This window comes from Phodopus roborovskii, unplaced genomic scaffold, assembly GCF_943737965.1.
Source record: "Phodopus roborovskii unplaced genomic scaffold, PHOROB, whole genome shotgun sequence".
NCBI classification, from domain to species: domain Eukaryota; kingdom Metazoa; phylum Chordata; class Mammalia; order Rodentia; family Cricetidae; genus Phodopus; species Phodopus roborovskii.
The window spans coordinates 17,313,418-17,326,989 of NW_026126585.1; the positions used below are offsets into that span (position 1 = coordinate 17,313,418).

At 54.5% G+C, this 13,572-nt stretch overlaps 1 protein-coding gene across 2 annotated transcripts in view; it reads right to left on the bottom strand.

Moving 5' to 3' along the window:
* The window catches only part of Adora1 (adenosine A1 receptor), a 31,560-nt gene extending 27,689 nt beyond the window's left edge, over positions 1 to 3,871 (bottom strand). The window contains exons 1-2 of one of the 2 annotated variants that reach the window (XM_051203932.1): positions 3,706 to 3,871; positions 2,496 to 2,953 (exon numbers count right to left, since the gene is read on the bottom strand). In XM_051203932.1, coding sequence (XP_051059889.1) covers positions 2,496 to 2,836 — 341 coding nt within the window. In that variant the 5' untranslated portion in view covers positions 2,837 to 2,953; positions 3,706 to 3,871. Of the gene's footprint in view, positions 1 to 2,495; positions 3,506 to 3,705 lie in introns of those variants that run through there. The other variant, XM_051203931.1, reaches the window with a different exon arrangement.
* Between the last annotated feature and the right edge of the window lie 9,701 nt (positions 3,872 to 13,572).

The following is a 13,572-nucleotide window of genomic DNA, read 5'->3' on the forward strand; positions in this document are numbered from 1 at the left end:
GGTGCCTGTGGGTTCAAAAGCCTGGCATCCCATTGACCCCAGCTGCCCAGAAGGAGTCAGGGCATCTGTACCTCCTGCTGGGTACCTGGGCAGTGACAGGTCTGGACCCAGAGGAATCGACACCTTGGCCAGGAGCCTTGTTTAGAAGCTAGCCCTTAGCTTAGAGAAGGTTCTTCCCCACGGGGTAGAGCACTCCCAGCAACGGTCCGAGCAAGTGGGGACAGCCGTGGGCAGAGCCCACCAAGAAAGGTAGAGGCTAGGCTCCTAAAAAGCCTGCTTGAGACTCACCCACGTGATCTGGAAATCTGGCCGTTTTAGTGTACATTTACAGAGTGCCAAGGACTACACGTTGTCTCTAGACATTCTAGGTAACTCACAGAAACAGACAAGATGTGATCACTGCCCGGCCATTGCCTTTGAGGCACTGGCAGCCCACTGGGGGAGGAAAACATGTACAGATATAACTTAACAGTTCTCTGACACCTTCTTGGGATGCGTTGTGCATGTGTCCATTTCGGAGCACACATATTTGGGTTGGGGAAACAGCTTGCCTGTCCAGCCTCAGTTCAAGCCATATAGTAACAATGAAGCTAAACTTCTCATTGACAGCCTGCATACAATACGGCAGGCATAATACTAATTGCTATATACTTTTCCGGGAACCCCGGGCCGTCATACTATTATTTCCATTCTCCTTTATAGATGAAGAAATTAAAGTTCCAAGAGGGGAAGTAGGTGGCTCTCCGAAGGTGGCACAGCTAGGCGTTTGTCAAAGCATCCCGGCCCAGGCCTGTATTACACTCCACTCATGCCCACCCTCAATACTCAGAAGACTGTTCTCAAACCACCCCAGCCTCAAAGCAACAGCAGCCGCCTCTGGGGGAATGAGGCTGCAAGTCCAAGCAGCGTGACCACCTCCATCCACCAGGCCTACCCACATTCCGAAGTCCGTGACCTCTGTGGCATGAGGACAGGGCCAAGGCATTGGCACCACTCAGCAGGGAGACTTTCTCTCTGTCTGCCCATCGCTGTGCATCCCTAATGCGGCCACGCTGCTGTTGTAATGGTAGGGCTCCCAGGCCCAGCCCACTTAATGGACTAGCTTGACTGGTGCAGGCCAGCAACAATCCGGGTTTAATGGCAGCGTGAAAGGCCCTCGGAAGCTGAGCCTGTGTGGCTTCTGAACTGTTTCCTTCTTCCCTGAGAATCAGCAGCCTGCACCCCACCTTTCCTGGGAAACTTTGGTGGCTTTGAGGTAGGGAGGTGGGAGGCGGGGGGGGGGGGGACGGCGAGAGATTCTGGGCAGGGGAATCAGAGGGAGGGTGTGGCTGGATGCAGCTCTCTGCCCCTGGCTGGGGAGATCCTCTGAACCTGCCTTCCCCTCTTCCAGTTCCGGCTCAACCTCCCTCTCTGGACACGTGTGACAGACTGGAAAAGTTAAACGTGCATGAATGTGACCAAAGACAGAACGCTGGGTACCTAGGCCAGCACGGGCGAACTGCCAAGTGAGACCAGAGGCCCCCATGTCCCAGATATGGGAGCTAGGAAGCTGCACAGGACGGCTGGTGCTGGAGTATGGCTAAGGCCCGCCATCAGAGAACAGACTGGTGACAGGAGAGAAGCACACTCAATAGAGTGTCCCAGCAGAGCCCGTTGCTGGCACTGTGCCCAGGCACTTGCTGGCACTTGGTGACCCAGGCACTGCCTGGTGCCAAGATTATGGCCTGGTAGGCCTGGGCAGGGAGCCTCAAGGTAGATGGACCCTGCCCCCCCCCCCCCATGATAAGGGCCTGCCACCATTAATACTCTCACCCTGAGCTGCCTAGAAATATCACCTCCTGCAGGAAGGGAACAGGAAGGGAAGCCACTTGGGCATTCTCCCTGCCTACAAAAGAGATCCCCTCAGTGGGAGCTGGGCAGAGGCAACTGGCCCTCTGGGCTCAGCAGGGCACCTTGGAGGGTGGAGCCGGCCACTACAGAGGCAGCTACAGAACAAGTGAGCTATAGAGTCTTCCGGAAGCCAGCCTCTTCTGATCCAAAAAGCAGCAGCGGCCGTTATCCCTGGTGTGCCACCCTTAACACGTCCCCAACCTCCCCCTAGAGCTCTGCTCTCCTCCTCCCCAGGGCTTACCGAATCCAGATCATCCCCACCCGGACTGTCCCCTGTCTTAATGACTCCTCCGAATGCCCTAGTCCTAGTCCAGGCCCACCTGCTGCCTCCGGCTCCTGACTGCAGAGGCTATAGCACTGAGGTCTTGGTACTGTCTGGATGGTAATTCTCTGGCCACCCAGCCCCCTCCCGCTTGTCTTACTGCAGCTCAGCTCAGGATCCCTACACAGAGCCCTGGAAGGCAAAGTGTGGGCTGGGATCCAACAGCCAGAGGATAAATACCTGGCTGACTGCTGGGCTTAGATGCACTTTTATCTTCTCCAGCTCATCCCCAGGCCACCCGGCATAGGGTTTCACAGGGTACCTTGGGCTGCTATGAACTCACCGGAGAGGGATCTTGACTCGGAGGTACCGATCCACAGCAATCGCCAGCAGAGCCAGGATGGAGCTCTGGGTGAGGATGAGGACAGGGCAGGCCACCATGAGGCAGGTGTGGAAGTAGGTCTGTGGCCCAATGTTGATAAGGATGGCCAGCGGGATGACCAGGGCGCCAACGGCCACATCAGCTACGGCCAGGGATACGATGAAATAGAAGGTGGCATCGCGAAGTGCCTGGTTCACCTTCACAGCCCAAATCACCAGCACGTTTCCCGGCACAGAGACCAAGGCAATGAGCACCTCGATGCCAATGTAGGCAGCCTGGAAGGCCGAGATGTAGGGCGGCATGGTGGGCAGGAGCTGGGCACATCAGCAGGCAGGTGCCCTGGGGCACGAGGCCTGCACCTGTGGTCAGGAAGCCTGCGGTGGGGATGCCAGCCTGGGAAGGAGGGGACATAGGCAGCCCTGCGAAGATGTGTGCCCCAGTTAGCAGATGCAGTGCCTGCCCAGGCTGGCCAGGCACTCAGCCTCACTATCTGCTTAACCTCTGTCCCCTCCCCTTGTCCTCAGAGGTTCCATTCAGCAACTTAAAATAGCAACACTCACTCCACCACTGGCTTTTGTATCAGGTGTGAGGTGGCTCCCAGCGCACTCACTCCACAGCGATCCCCTACGCATCCGCAGCGCCCACAGGTGTCCGCCGACCCGGAGGCAGGGAGCTCACCATCCTGCCCGCCAACCAGTAGGGGGTCCCAAAGGCGTTGCCCTAAGTTCCCGGGGCGGCTTTCCGGAGCCACGCCGGGCAGGGCTGGGCTCTGGGCTCCGTGCACCGCGCACCGGCTCATCGTTCTCCAGGCTCCCGCCGCTGCGCTCCCAGCCCGGCCTTTCAAGCAATCACATGGTGCGGCAGAGGCTCAGCCCCGGACGCTTTTAAAGAGGTAGTGACCCTGTTTCGTACCTGGGACTGGGATGGCAGGCGTGAATCTTAGGGACTAAGCCCAGGACCTGGCTGGTCCACAGGCTCCTATTCCCCAAGTGCGCGCACGCCTGCCCTGTGCCCACCCACCCGGGACGCACTGCCCGACTCTTAACAGTAGCTCTGTCCCGCTCCAGCTCAGAATCCTTGCCCATCGGCTGCCCCAAGGGGGGGCATTCCAGTCATTTCATCCACACCGCTCCTGCGCGTTCATGGTGCACGAACTGAAACACAGACTTACCCAAGGTCACACCAAAGCTGTCAGAGCTCCTGGCCACCTGAACTGTCCGGCCAAGTGTCCCCAAATCTCAAAGCCTTGGGCAGTTGCTCCCCCAGAAGATGCCAAGCGAACCCAGGGCTAGCCTGCTAAGTCCAGGGGGATGGTAGCCAACCTCGACTCCACTCTGGCGCCAGCGCCCTCGTCGCCCCCGGAGCGGGAGCTGAGTGACAATCGGGCTCCGCACACCGGGAGGGGGAGGGGGCGGGGGCGGCGGCGGCGGCGGCACCCGCGGGCCCCTCCCTCGTCGCCCTCCGTCTCCTCCCCCACCCCCTCCTCTAAACAAAGGAAGTGATTCTGTGTGAGAAAAGCTGAGAAAAACGTGAGCTTCTCGGATGGTGTGATGTATGAACCCAGCCTCGGGACAGCACAGAGGTGCGGCCTCTCCTGTTCCCTCCCTCCCTTCTCTATGCGGCAGGAGGGTGGGTGACAGCGAGTCCTGGCCACCCGCGGGACTCCAGAGGGTCCCTCTCTGGTCTCCCACAACCACCAGCGGTTGGCAGCTCGGTCCTTCCCCTAATCCCCAAACCTACTCTCCAGGAAACCAGTCCTGATCCTATCGCACTGCACTGTCAGGAAGACACAGGCTTCCAGCACCTTCGCTACTTTGCAGGCGGCATCCTGAGTCATTATATCCCTTTCTCATCCTTCTTTCAGAACGTCTTTCGGGCTCTTAGCAATTGCCAGGTCGCAGATGAGGACCCTGAGGCTCAGAGCAGTGACCAGGCTCCTCAACACCACCTCTGTCTGTGTCACACTGGCTTGTTCTTTTTTCCCTCTTCCTCCTCTTCCCTTCACCCCAGCAGCTAAGACCGCACGTATCTAGCCCAGTCCCGTGGGTTCCAGAAAAAGAAGCAGGCTGGGAAACGAAAGGAACTTGCCAAAGACGGCAGCACTGACTCCTCAGAAGACCGAGCTGCTTGCACAGGACCTCCCCACACTCCCCACACTGCCCTAGCCCTCACCTCATCTCTGGCTTCCAGTCTATAGGCTCATACCCAGCCCCAAGCCTTCCCTCTCAGGGCCTTACAGAGAGAGCTCCCACCCTGAGAAATCCTGTGTGTGTGTGTCTGAGTGTGTGTGTGTGTGTGTGTGTGCACACGCGTGTCTGTGTGTATGAGTGTGTCTGAGTGTGTGTCTGAGTGTGAGTGTGCATGTGTGCGCGCGTGTCTGTGTGTATGAGTGTGTCTGAGTGTGTGTGTCTGAGTGTGAGTGTGCATGTGTGCACGTGTGCCTGTGCGTGTGTCTGTGTCTGAGTGTGTGTGTGAGTGTGTATGTCTGTGTGTGTCTGAGTGTGAGTGTGCGCGTGTGTGTCTATGTGTGTGTCTGTGCATGTGTGTCTGTGTCTGAGTGTGTGTGTGTGTGCGTGTGTGTATGTCTGTGTGTGTGCACACATGCGTGTGTGTCTCTGTGTGTATGTCTGTGTGTGAGTGTGTGTGAGTGTGTGTATGTCTGTGTGTGTGCACACATGCGTGTGTGTCTCTGTGTGTGTCTCTGTGTGTGTGTCTGTGTGTATGTCTGTGTGTGTGCACATGTGCGTGTGTGTGTCTCTGTGTGTGTGTGTGCACGCGTGCGTGTGTGTTGGAGAAGGGTCTGCACTGCACAGTAGCTGGATTAGTCAGGCTTGGGGACCCCAGTGCCCTACTGCTTCCATGCTGGATCTCAGGATGGGGACAAGGGCTCTGCCTACAAGAGGGAAAGCCACTGTTGCTGGGATCACAGCAGGGAACAGTTTCTAGAACCTGCATAGCTGGGAGGAAGGGTGAGAGCCATTCAGTTTTGTTCAGAGCGGGGAGCCCAATGGGGGAGACAGCATCTTCTGCTTCCATGCTCAGAGAAAAAGAAAGCTGAATCTGATCACAGAAGAACAGTCCTTCGGTGAAGACTAGCTGTCAGGTACCCCCTCGCCTACCTCCCTCCCATTCCTCCCCACACCTAAGAGCAAGCTGGCATTCTACCACTGCCCACACCGTGCCAACAAGAGGCTGAGGTCTGTGTGGCAAGCATCTCTGCCTCTTGGCCCTTTCTTTCTTGGCACAAGGCCTTAAAGACACAAAGCCTTTCTCCTAATTAATTTTAATTTTTTTAAGACAAGGACTTGTTATGTAGCCCAGGCTGGCCTTGAATTGAGTCATTTTAGCTCTTTTTTTCTCCCCTAATGCTGGAATTATAGATACAACCCAGGACCATGCTGAGCAAGGAGAGTATTTATGTGTTTGCTTGGTTTTGTTTTGTTTTCTCTTGTTTGGGTTGTTTGTTTGGAGCTGAGGAACAGAACTCAGGACCTCATGAGATCTAGCCATGTGTCCTACAGCTGAGTCTGTGACACTATCTTGAGAATCTTGATCTGCCTCTTGTTAGCCATATGGGGGAGCCTGGGGGAGCCAGAGGCTTGAGGGAGAGGAGAACACTGTGGAAGGACAGAGGCAGAAGAGGAGGGAGCCAAATGGCTGGAATGGACACTGCCAAAATGTGATGCTGTTTGTCACACATGCCCCAGATCCCTGGCTAGATGGCCACGGTCCCGCAGCCACATGACCCTGCACGATTTCCCCTGCCTCCAGCGGAGCCCTGATTTCTTTATCTGTATGATGGCTGACCAGGAACAGCACCTCCTAGAAGGCCATGAGAACTGCATAAGCCTGCTTAAGGAGAGTGGAGCAAGCAGAGAAGGCCAGCAAGATGGCTCAGTGGGTGAATGCACTTGCTACCAATCCCGACAACCCGAGTTCAATCTGCAGGACCCACAGTATGGAAGGGGAGAACGGTCCCCCAAAGGTTGTCTTCTGAATTCCACATGTACGCACTGCGGCAGACCCACACACATATACACACAAGCACACGCACACATGCACAGGTACTAAATAAATAAAATGTAATATAATCTTTAAAAAAAAAAAAAGAAGCAATAATGCCAGGCCAATGGGGAGAAGGGGAGGGAAGGAGAGTCCAAAGTTCAAAATACTGAAATCTGCCCTTTGCTGATAATGGAGGTATATTAGGACCAAATCCCACAGGTGCCAGGCTTGAGTGCCCTTAAAGGTGCCCACGTGAAATTTTTTACTAAGCATGTGACTCTGGGGCAAGATGATGTCACAATAAGTGGAAAGGTCCCAGGGCCCTGGCTTTACCCAATCTCCTCTCAGTCCTGTCTTTTCATCTAAAAGCCTCTTGTCCCTGGTTTCTCTGCTGACAGAGGTGGAGATGCTCCTGGAACAACCCTGTTCAGCAGCCCTGACTTTCTCCTTTCTGGAGTCCTCCACATTGCCCCCAAACTCCCCAGAAGCCTGCCCACCCTTGGGAATATCAATAAGGAGAGAAAATGTAGGTGCCAAGGTTTGAGTCGACTCCTGATAGAGCCTAGGGGATGGGAGAGGGCTTGGGACTCCCCTCTGAGGCTAGGCACTGCTGTACACACCTGTTTCCTCAGCTCTAAGACAGCTTAGGCAGGAGGATCAGGAGTTCAAGATTAGCCTGGGCTAGACAGTATGTTCCTGGACAGCCTGGGTTACATAGTGAGACCCTGTCTCAAAAAACCAACAACTTCTTCTAAGATTGGGGGCATAGTTCGATTGTAGGCTGCTGGCTTAGAATGCAGAGAGTCCTCTGTTCCATTTCTTGAACCAAAAAGAAAAAACGAAATATATACTGTTTTCTTCCAGCAGGCAGATTATTCTGGTTCCTTTCTTGTGGGTTTTAGTATTATTCTGGGCATTGCATGCACAGAGACCTGGATAAGAACTGGGAGTCAGGACAAAGAGATTGCAGGGCAGTGTACCACCCCACTGCAGTCCTGTCCATCCTGCTGAAGACTTCCTGAAAGCTCCCTCCTCTTCCGGCCCCACACTGCTCTGCCTTTGAAGACCAGAGTGTAGGTCTCTTCCTCCGTCTCTCCCCTTTCCAACTGCCTGAGAACGGGGCTGAGGCCATTTCTCGTCAACCACATTGTCATCGTGTAATCACCTTGTTCTACTCAGTGACAGTTAAGAACCCCTCGTGCGTATCAGAGGGTAGGCCAGGACAAGAAGGCAAGGACCTCCAGACAAAGTTCCCTGTCACAGACATGAGCACAAATGGTCCTCATATAAAGGTCTTTCTGGAAGGATGAGGGAAAGCCTCTGATCTCTGACCTCAGCTGCTGAGCTTCTACAAGGGTAGAAGGAAGGAAGGCCACGCCCTCTCATGTGGGGATCTAGACATTCCAAGAACAACTGAGAACTTGTCAGGGGAGCCCCAGGGGAGCCCCAGGATGAGGGTTTCTTAGGGTCTTGGGGGAGCTGTTTCTGCTGTAGGCAGAATTCTATGTTTCACATATGGGCTGTTTTTGTTTGTTTCGTTGGTTGGTTTTTGTTTGTTGTGAAGCTTTGTTCAAATATAGATTATTAGCCATGTTGGGGGGGGGGAAGAAAAATGAACGTTTGAGCTTTAACCCAATTCTTCCATGAACAAACCAGAGAAGTGAACCCCAGAAAGGGAGGAATAAATTTACCCAAACCTCGCAGGGCACAGCCGAGGCCTGGGAAAGAGCCAGGTGGTGAGATGAACTCCGGGCCCTATCTGCCAAAGTCACAGGGGGCTGGGAGAGTCCTCAGCTCCCTTCTCCATCTCACCGCGAAGGGGACAGGATGCAGACACACCCTGTGGGAGCCAGGGACCCATGCTGACAGCACAGTGAAGGCTCTGCACAAATGCATAGCAGTTTGGAGACTTTCCTACAGACAGCATCCCTGGAACACTCACTACACACCTGGGAGACAGCAAACCTGACGCCCCCATCATCACAGACAAGTCAGAACCGGGAAGGCTTCCGAGGAGCCATGCTCTCCGCTCGGGAAGGGCTGAGACCTCGCTGAAGGAGAACCTCAGCAGACCACTCTTCCCTTCATTTACTCGGCTGTACTGCCCGAAGCCCACTTAGGAAGACGGTGTGCGTAGGACCACCTGCTCAGAGTCTGCCAGAGCTCAAGGCTGTGTGTTCCAGGTGCCACAGACTAGGCAGGGAGCTTCCTGAGCAGGCACTGGCTGGAAGGTTTCCAGAGAAAGCAAGCTGAGCTTGGGCTTGAGGAGGGGCTGGATGCTCTGTGTTTGTGGAGAAAGACAGGTGGCATTGGGAAGGACCTTTGTGGTTAGACAAAACAAACAGCCTGAAGGTACAAAGTGTTTGCTATACCTTGAGGAAGATGAGGGGCTTGATAAGGCTCCAACCTGAGTCCCGGCGCATAGTGACAGTGGCCAAACCTCCAGAGTGGGGCACCGATCATGCTGGAGGTCTCAGCCCCGCCTTTTCCACGGGCAAGCCCAAGTTCTGAGTCCAGTTCTCTTATCCTGGAGGAGAAATAGCAGCCCCCTCTTGTTTTATGAAGGTGCATCTCAGGATGTAAAACAATCAACCATAGCCTACTTTGTTGATATTTGAAAGCTCTGGAGGATTTTTGAACAGGGGACTGAAGGATCTGGAAGCTGCCACGTCATTTCTTTCGGTTCTGGGGATCGAACCAAGGGCCTGTGCGTGTTAGGCAAACACTGTGGGGCTGAACTTCAGCCTAACCCAAGACAACTTAACTCAGAAAGACAATCCCAAGGGGCCTGGAGGAAGGAGGTAGAGATGTGTCAGCAGCCTTGGTCAGAGACTGCGAAGCTGAAGAGTCGAGGAGCAGTGAGAACAGGGAGGATGGACTCCTGGGCACAGTGGCTGGCCAAGCACAGCGACCAAGGGAAAAGCGAAAAGGTAAAGATGCTCCAGGAGAGACACTGGTGCTGATGCTGATGCTGGTGCTGATGCTGAGATGCTGATGCTAGTGCAGACAGAGGGCGGGCCAAGTGACATGTAGACCTACAGGCTTTCTGTGGGCTTCTGGAAAGACCAGAAGTGTGGGACAGGAATCTAGTCATCTCCGTCCAGGTGAGAATAGAGACCCTGGGGAACAAGATTCCCACTTGGGCTAAGGGAGGGACAAGATTACCCAAAGGAAGGTACAAGGAAGCTTAGGCCGTGGCTCCCAGGACCAGCAGGGAAAGCTGCCAGAAGGTGAGTGGAGAAGAGAGGTGTGGAGGGGCCCGAGAGGGAAGCAGTCCACAGGAAGGGAATGGAAACCTGGAGAAATCCTCGTGGGAATGGTGGGCGTATGAGGGCCTCTCAGGGGTTAAAGCCGCCGCAGTTAGTTAGCGGTGGAAGTCGTGGGTGCAAACTAGTCTTTGAAGGAGCTTGGCAGGGAAAGAACAAAAGATGGATGGTTAGCTGCAGGAGAAGGAGGTCAAAAAGAGGTTGGTTTTAGCTGCGGGGAGATCTGAGCATGCTCACAGCTTCAGAGAAGAAGGCAGTAAGGAGATGAATCAGAGGCAGCGATGCTCAGCACAGGCCAGGCTCTCCACACCACGTCTGCGTGCCTGTGGGGGCAGAAGCAGATGTCCACTGCTGTCTGGTGCTCTACAGAGACCTGAAAACCCCTGGCTTTCCCCCACCCCCTAAGCCTGGTCCTTTGATGCTTGTTTCAGGGATGCTCCCAGGCCTTCGCAGGAATCCCATCTCTAGTGATGCACAGCCGATAGCCATTTCACATCAATAAAAAGTTGGCTAGCCCTGCACCAGCTCCTCTTCTGATGGACACAACCCAACCCACACCCTGGGCACTAGTCATGGATTTCTTGGCTTCCCTGACCCCATGTGTAGTCAAAAGAGGTCCGTCTGGATGATCTACTTGCCACCCTTCACCATCCAAAAGACATAACTGGCTCTGTCACTTAACAGACCCATCAGAACCCATGCCACCTTCCACTTTACCCTGAGTGGCACCTTCCGGAACTCGTCAACACCAACCCCCAAAAGACAAGGAAAAGCGACTATTCACTGGGCAGAAGGGGAAATCAAGGCAGGGAGAGATCTGCGATGTCTGTTAGAGGCTAGGTGGGCTGATTTCCGAATTCTCTGTGCCTCCCTATTCCTTCCCACCCATCCATTACTGCCCTTCAATAAAGACAAACGGCAGATTCTGTGTGCTTCCTCATGGCCCACCAGCTCTCAAGACCTGGGATGGGGAAGACAGGATGGGTTTTCACAGCAGTGTTACTCGGAATAGCTTAAGAGCAGAAACAAGCCAAATGTTCGCCAGTTAGAGTTACCAGAATACATTCGGGACACCCAGTTAAAAAAAAAAAAAAAAAAAAAAAAAAAAAAACATTACCAGCTTTGTTGAGAAATAATTTATGTCTCCTAAAGTTCACTCGTGTAAAGTGTACCGGCAGTGGTTCTGAGACTAGATTTACAGAATTGTGCAACAACCGCCACCATTTCATTTCAGACCACTCCCATCATCTCCCTCCAAGAAAACCTCTTGCCCATTATTAGCAACCACTCTCCCTCCCCAGCCCCAGACAACACGACTCTTTGCTAGCAGGGAAGCCTTGGGACAGATCCTCACTATGTAACCCAGGCTAGCCTCCTGCTTCAGCTTTCATGAATTGCTGGGATTAAAGGACACCATGTTCAGCAACAAAGTATCCCTTCTGTGGATTTGCCTGTTCTGGATACTCACCAATGGTCCTTTCCTTCAAATATCTTAACGTTGTCAAGGCTCGTCTGAGTTGTAACATGTATCAATACACAACTACCTCCTCCTCTTTCCTCCTCCTCCTTTTACTGTGGAGGTCAGAGGGATAACTTGGGAGTCTGTTGCCTCCTTCCACTTGTGGGTTCTAGGGATCTAACACAGGTTGTGAGGCTTGCACATCAAGCTCTTTTACCGCTGAGCCATCACACTAGCTCAGCTCTTAGATTCCATGTCATGGACAGTCGTGTCTTCATTATCCAGTCTTCAGTTGAGGACATGTGGGTTGCTTTCACTTTGGGGCTATTGTGAACAATGCTGCTTCAAAAGGTCGGGTATAAACGTTTGAATGAACACACACACACACACCCCGCAGCTCAGGTGTTATGAGCACAGTGGCCTTACAATGGCCCTGGAGCCGGGTGCCCTGTGTACCAGTCTGAGGCATGAAGGCTGACGCTGAAGCCGGAACAGCTTTCACCCTGCCAAGCAGAGAGCCAACTGGGCCGGAGCACAGTTTGCTCAGCTGGGGCCCCCAGGGCAGCGAGCCTGTCAGAAAGCCTACCGCACACACATTTTCACAGGCTGTGTCCCTCCCGGGCAGGCATGGAAGGAAGGAGGCGTGCACACAATGGACGGTGAGTGTTCACTCCTTCCGAACCGGTCACACAGGCTCATCCCCTCTGCTTGTCTCTCCCTGGCCCCCATCCCCTCCCCGATCTCTAAATGCCATTCTACAGACACTCCCTTCAGATCCGTGTCACCTCAGCCCTGAACCCGGAAGGAATTCGCACCCTGAGCAGGACCACTTGCCCAAGACTGGGGAAGAGAGGTGGCCTGTGGTCCTGACATCTGTCCCCTCTTCGGACCCACAGAAATCAGAAATTAACTCCAGCTCCTAAAGCCACTCACTAGGCATGGTTGCTCGTGCTGGAGACACAGAGGGGCCTTTTGATAGCTGGGTGTCTTCACCCCCCACCCCTGCCCCAATACCCTAGGAATTGCCCGTGCTAGGCAAGCCCTCTACCATTGAGCTATTTCGCCGACCCCAAAGTTGGGCGCGATCTCGTCACACAGGACTGGTGCCTGGGGGCACAGTAGCACGTGGCCGACGGTCCAGAGCGAGGCGCCGAAGGACAGTGTGATCACGTTATCTTTGGGGGCTCTCTTGAGGATGACAGGACAGCGATTCCCCTCCCTTCCCTCCCACAGCGAAGCCGAGGAGCACAGTTCTGTTCTGCGCCCTTGTCTGGAGCTCTGGGTCCCCCTGCTGGAGGGACTGGGGCCTGGGCGGGGCGTTGAGCCCGGAGGGCGGATCCCTCAGGTGATGGCTGAGATGAACTTCTAGAGGGGACACAGATGCTGGAACTCAGCTGAAGGGCCAGGGGACCAGCCCTAGGAATGCCCAGCAAGCATGCCCACCGACGGTGACGCTGGTCCCCTGATGCACAGTCCAAAATCCTTTGCTGCCACCCGCCACTGCGTGTTTTCAGGCAAAATCTCCGGAAAGTGCCCAAAGCCACTTGCTGGGGGCCCTCCCTGCCCTGGGAGGATCTCCAAAGACAGGGTTCCCAGCACCCTCTGCTTCCCGCCAGCCTGCCTCAGGGATGTTTTCAGTACTGACCTTCCACCTCCAATACTTCTGGGAACCTTCTTCCTTCATCTGGGCACAGAACCCTCGGTCACCCGATTCTCCTAAAAGGCTGTGTGCTTGGTCTCTAGGGCCTAGTAAATTTGCTCAAATGTCCCTTCTGAGAATATGACCCAGAAGCCTCAGTTTTCCCGTCTGTAATGTATAAACTACAGAACTATCTGAATGAGCAGCTGGGAGAAGTTGGGATCGGGACTCAGAGCACTTCAGCATTTGACACAGACTCGTGTACGTATTGCCATCTGCGATTCTTTGGCCCTTTCTACCCCAACACTTAAACTCAGGAGAAACCGGGTAAGTCCAGTAGGCGAAAACAGTTCTCCGCGGAGAGGAGAAGTATGGCATGGCCTGCCGGCCACGTGTTTGAGAGTTCCCCAACCTAGCCACCTCCTTGCTCTTCTACCCAGGCTCCAGGGGGAGGAGTGGCAGCTGCTTCCCCTCGGCTGCCCAATCCCTGACCCAGCCAAAGGCCTGGCACATCTGCTACAGTCGCCCAAATGCCTCAGGGTTAGGGCTTCACAAAGGACAGCTGGGGCTGGCGGAGAAGGGGTAGATGATGGGCGCCCTTCCTACTCTCCTCTCCCCTCATCCTCAGCTTCCTAGACCTTTCCTAGCAGCCTGGGACCTCTGACCTCA